General features: G+C 40.6%; 1 protein-coding gene across 4 annotated transcripts in view; it reads left to right on the forward strand.

Moving 5' to 3' along the window:
* The window catches only part of LOC105462136 (peroxidasin), a 120,589-nt gene extending 114,995 nt beyond the window's left edge, over positions 1 to 5,594 (forward strand). For all 4 annotated transcript variants that reach the window (XM_011708884.1, XM_011708698.1, XM_011708756.1 and 1 more), the window contains one exon: positions 3,682 to 5,594. In XM_011708884.1, coding sequence (XP_011707186.1) covers positions 3,682 to 3,779 — 98 coding nt within the window. In that variant the 3' untranslated portion in view covers positions 3,780 to 5,594. The remainder of the gene's footprint in view (positions 1 to 3,681) is intronic.
* The last annotated feature ends 406 nt before the right edge of the window (positions 5,595 to 6,000 follow it).

The raw sequence follows: 6,000 nt of genomic DNA on the forward strand, positions 1-6,000 counted from the left end.
TGAGAGTGATCGATGAAAAAGTGTGGAGGAGCGCGTGAGTGGCGGACGGCTTCGCTCTCGAAAATGAGTAGTTCTTGGCCCAGTTAATGCCTACGAGGAGACAAGTGACTCGGAGTTGGAGCGGTAGTTGGCCGGTCGCTTCTGGTGTGTGCGCGCGTTTGTATGCGGATATGTGTACGTGTGTGGAAGCAGGGGTAGAGAGGTTATTTCGCGGGGTGTCACGCCCTACCCATTAATAATCGTAGCCGCAGGCTCCAGGAGGACTACACGTCGACCCGCCTCTATCCCTCCTATGACACGGAAGTCTGCCCTCGCCTCTTCGGCATCACTGCGCTCTCCGTCGAGTCTGACCCTCTCTCTCTCTCTCTCTCTCGCGCCTCATCTCCGCGTCCTTACGTCGTCGACGTAAGGCCGGGCGTGAGGAGTTTGCAAAGCTCTCGTCGCAAGACGTAGTTAACAGGCCCGTTCGCTCGCGCGCACTCGCGCGGCCATGTATAATACACAGAAGGAATCTCCGGAGAGCGCTTGACAGCTCATTTCGCATCCGCCTTTTTCCACCGTGGCGATCCTTTAGGTCCCCGGCCTCGGGCCGCCGACTCCCGGAGACCAGCGGAAACAGAAGAAACTGATATCCCCGAGTCTCGTCGACGCGAGTGCGTGATTAATCGCGCGGTTACGTGGAATATTACACAATCCTCGAGTCGCGGTAGCGCGCGAATTAAAATTTACGCCCGCGTCCGCCGGGCTAAGATAGCGAAACGACATCGATTAATTTTACTATAGCCGAGCAAGCGATTGCCGCAATTCGCATGAAATGCCGCAAATTGAGTTCCGCTCATAGACCCCTCTTTCGTAAATCTGATAGATATGTTCACACCGGGAAATTACAGGAGATAGTATATGTACATCAAACAAAGTCCTGCGATCGGATCTGGTGAATTTATGAAGGCCCGAATATCATATTGAGTACTTGCACGATGGTGCAACGTGATTAGTGAAGTCAATGAAATTATGCCGAATTTGCACGCTACATTACGAGATATCTCGTATGTATGCGTGCGGCATGTGAGTGATCGGCTGGTTAATCCGTAATTAAGCAGAGGTCGAATGGCGAAATACTCTGCATAATTCGTGTCAAATGAATAGATTTTCGCCGGCTATAGATAAATATTCTATAGGATCTAAAATTTTGATCTTATTTCTATACATATTTTAATATACACATACGTATATACATATTTTCTCAAGTTGAAGCCAAAATTTACATGAAATTGAATGAACTTTCAACGTAACAATTAAAAAGGAAGAATGATTTTTTTGAAATATTAAAAAATTCAATTAAATACAGATCTTTCAAGTCAATTGTTAAAATGTAAAAACTTTTTGCAGCATTATTTTATGCCCGAGCGATCCTATATAACAAATTACAGATCAGAGAAAATGATTGTGATGGTCCAATAATTATTTTCTCTGATCTGTAACTAATTTTTATGTACTTCAGCAAAACCGTTCTTTCCGTGTGTAATTTCATTTCTTTGCTGCATTAGCAAAAATATTTTCAAGACGAGACGTGAGACGAGACGGAATGTCTCAGTCCAGTGAGTATTCAGACGATTCAATTAACGAGACGAAAATCCGAGATTAAGAGCCGGTTCACCGGGAAGGCGCGGTAAACAGAGTTGTAAATTTTTCTCGTACCGGGAGCGTTTAATTGAATCTTGGGAAGGGATAGCCGTTCGTATGACCAGCCGCTAAAACTGCTACGTGGATAGCATGTTTTCGACTTCAGAAAAACTTCGGAATCGATTGTGCCGAACGTTCAATTCGCCAGGAGAGCAAAGATGAATTATGGAGTTAATTATAGAGTTAGCAGAGGGCGAAAAAAAAACACAGTGTGTGTGTGTGTGCGCGCGCGCGCGCGCGATTTGAGTAATGCTATTCGAATAATGCGAATATCAAATTGCGTAATGTGATTTAGTTGTCAAATATATCTACATACACTTTGCCTGCATCTACATGCATTTGGCACCGTAACCACATAACGCAATAATATATAATATAATATTACACGTTATAGCATCAAGTGTATTAAAACGTATATTATTATACTAATTGTATTTATAATTAAACATAGTTATACTGCTACATCGTCGGATTACATGTGGAAATGCAGAGAAATTTGCTTACAGCATATACGTATGCAAAAGGCCGTAAAGTTTAGAATATATTGTGTATATATATATATATATATATGTATTATCAATTAGACGGAATGCGAGGCATAAATTAACACAGCGTATTTTATTATTACAAATCGTACCTTCGAACTGTGCCACTGTGGAGGAAATACAGGATAATTCCTTTCCAAGCCATAACGTGTTTGTTACAATTGATAAAAGAGAATGTTTTTCCCGCGATTGCGACAAGCGGTTTCGATCGGCCATTTACGAAAATTCACGCAAACCGCAGCTCTTGTCACTTTTGAACGCGACGACCAGCCGTGAGATTGTGTCGCATTTGATATTTTACCACGAGATTTTATAGATGACCGAATTTCGCGTTTATATTTTGAATTTTTGGACAATTCAAAAGCCAAATACTGGCGTGGGCAATCAATGTGTGTATACCAATCTTTCGGCTTTTATCACGGTACCCCCGTGGCAGAACAAATAAAAGGATTGAAACGTTATTCCATTTGCCCGTCGGAATATGTTTCGCTTGTTACAGCGGAGAATAGATTGCTTACAATGTATATACAAAGTGCGAGTAGTCCTTATTTTCAGTCTAATTGCTTTTGAAAGTTAATTACCGAATGTATTTTCGGAAGCGGGACGATTTATCATCCGAGACGCCTTACGTTTTCCCGCGCACTGCTAATAAATTGAGACATTTATAACTAGACGAATAAATATTAGAGGCCCATAGTAAAGCCGGGCCAAAAGCGGAGGCAATAAAATCGCGACGATAATGGAGGCCAATAATTTCAAGACGCGAAGCTGAAAACAGCTGAAAAATGTAATTTAAAGACAGATAAGAAACGAACGGATGAAACGTTATAATAACAAGACATTTATCGACCGGCCTGAAGTAGAAGTTCGAAGTAGAAATATTGCTCTCAGTTATTAGCGGAGATTTCACACGTACAATTCATGTAGGTACTTCTCTTAAGACCTCTTCTCTTTTTCATCGCCTTAGAAAACCTCTCCTATTACTAAATTTTTAAACCGAGAGTGCAGTTCGTTCTCTTTGTTTCGAAAGATGAAACTAGCATTACCTTACCATAAAATGTGTAACGAATGCGTTGTTTTATTTGAAGGATAGCGATTTAATAACGCAAATTTTGCAAACGCTCAGTATACAGTCTCTCGTAAGCCGCAATTCGTACGAAATATAATACTTGTTAGGACACGTGTGTTGGAAAAATGATACCGGACTTTAATCTGCCACGCTCGCGGTGCAATATCAGCGAAATATCGGGGACGGGCGACGATTTTTCGTAAACATTTCAAATATTTTTCAAAAATTCGACTCGCGGTCTCTCTCCCTAGAATATGATACTCCGCGTCGCAAATAAAAACAACGGAAGGAAGGAGAGAGAGAGAGAGAGAGAGAGAGAGAGAGTGAGACAGAGAAAAATAGCAAGATTAAATTAATGGCGTTTACTTCTGGCTTCTGTTACAGGGGAGAATCCAGCTGCCATGCAACACGGCGGTACCACGGCCCCGAGGGCGACCTTTATCTTTACCGTTGTGATATCACTATCATCGCTCCTAAGGTGACCGTGATGACCCCGGTGCATTTTGGACCTGCGATCCGAATGGTGCTAACTTTCTCTTTCCCCTCCCCATGGAGACTCCGCGCGCCCGTAATGTCCCCCTCGAAACGGACGGAAACTTTGGGCATTAGGCCCTCCGCTCCTTTCGCGCATGCACGCGCGCATGCGATCTCTGCGAATTAAGTACATATAGAAACGGAAACGTAGGTATTCTGTACGCGCGAGAGACGCGCAAGTACAAGTGTGTGCGCGGTAACGACGGAGATATCACCCGGATCCGTTTCGATCGTGGACTTAACTTTTGGACAAGTGGCTTCGCTGTGCAAAGCACCGCGTCTCGTTGCAGTTTCGTCGCAGACGGCGAGACGGCGCGTATATCAGTTTCCACAGAGCATCTCTCTCGAGAAACTTGACTAATCGCTTCCAGCGGCGATCAATGCGGGATTTGCGTGGAGGGACGAATAGCGTTCGCGCACAGAAACGCACGCTGTGAGAATTTCAGGAAGAGGGAATGGAAACTTCACGTCGTTCTCCCTCGTGTTTGAGCTCTCGGTACTAACGTGTTGACGCTGCATTGTTAATGCGTACGTTATTTACTACGCGTCCGCGATGTTCAAACGCGGATACGTTAATTAAGGGAATTTCGTTCATGTGATATGTAACGCCCGACTATCTATACTGACATACGTTCGCTGATTGTGCTGAAAAAAAAAAAAAAAGAAATAGCCAAGCGATGATTCGATCGATTGCAATCGAAGATGTTCTCATTTTTATCGTTGTATCCTGATGTCTTGAAGAATTTCCAGATGCACCGCGAGGTAAATATTTTATCTTTTCTGTTTATTACTGATTTAAATGTGAATTGAAATTCGGAAGTGTATCGTTTGCTTATCAATTTCAATATATCATTTTTCGGAGGGTGTAACAACGAAAAACTGTGCGTATGTCGATCGAAGGAGATGAATTTTGCGAGGGTAAAAAATACGTTTTATAAAAGTTCGAAGATTTAAAATGTATGTATATACTTTTGTATATATATACTTTTATATGTATATTTATATGTATATTTGTTGAATTTATATTCTGTCGGTAAACTGTTATGTATACTGTTAGAATGAGATTAATTGTAAGATTTTTTGAAATGTCGAACGACACCGTCCAGAGAATTCGGCACTATCGACTGTTGACCATAATTCGAATTACCTTTTATTTTGACTGATCTGTGCAACTATATAATAATTATCCTCCATGTTGTCCACAGAGTAATAAAAGTATTCCCATTCGTTTTTAGCATCCAAATTTTGGATAGCTTCGAACTTCACACGCACATCTACATATCAGCATCTCTTTTACGTGCGTAAAATGCAAATCTTTAGACGAATCGAAGCTCCCATTTAAAAAAAATCAACGAATAATTGACTACGTTGTAATTTTTTGCAAACGAAATTACGATTGGTGCTACTGAAAAATTGCTGAAGCAAAACGATCGATTTTATCCCACATAGTGTTATTGTTACTCGATTTTATCTGATATAAAATATGGAAGCAATATTTTCGAGGCTCGCAATGGCTCAAAGAAATCGACGCCTTTGTCGAGCATAAAATAACGATTGCGATACATCGCCGTTGTTCACTGGTAGTTTTCATGCTCGCGGCACGAAAAATACACGATGAACGTGGCCGATGAGGATCTATTCATCGTTCGTCATTCGCTGAAAATACGCCTGACGTTGACGAAAATCAAGTAAAATTCGTTGGTTATGAAAAAGATATTACGTAATCATCGCGGCTGTAATAAACGTTACTTGTGAAAATTTAACATGTCCGTTTTTCTCTTCCAATTTTGTTGAGTATATCTTTATTAGCTTGCGAATCGCTGTAAATGGATAACTTCTGAAAGCTTTTATGCTTTTATAATTGTATATATATTGTTATACTTTTTATTTTACAATTAAAAAAAAATGAAAAGCTTGACGAAATTAAATTATTATTATATTACGGAAAATCTGTACAATCTTATAAGAATGAAAATAACTTTTTATTGTTGCGCAAGTGGCTTTCAGTCCGCGTTGTGTCCATAAATTATATGTTTTAAAGTTATTATAAATTGATTCGCATGACACATTATTGAAATTTAATTGGAAAAATCATACAAGCAAATGTTAGATAAACTCAGAAAACTCGAGTTAAATTTGTAAAACGCGCGAATAGTATTTGCATTTTCG

The sequence above is a fragment of the Wasmannia auropunctata genome, unplaced genomic scaffold (assembly GCF_000956235.1).
Source record: "Wasmannia auropunctata unplaced genomic scaffold, wasmannia.A_1.0 LD336116.1, whole genome shotgun sequence".
Classification (NCBI taxonomy): domain Eukaryota; kingdom Metazoa; phylum Arthropoda; class Insecta; order Hymenoptera; family Formicidae; genus Wasmannia; species Wasmannia auropunctata.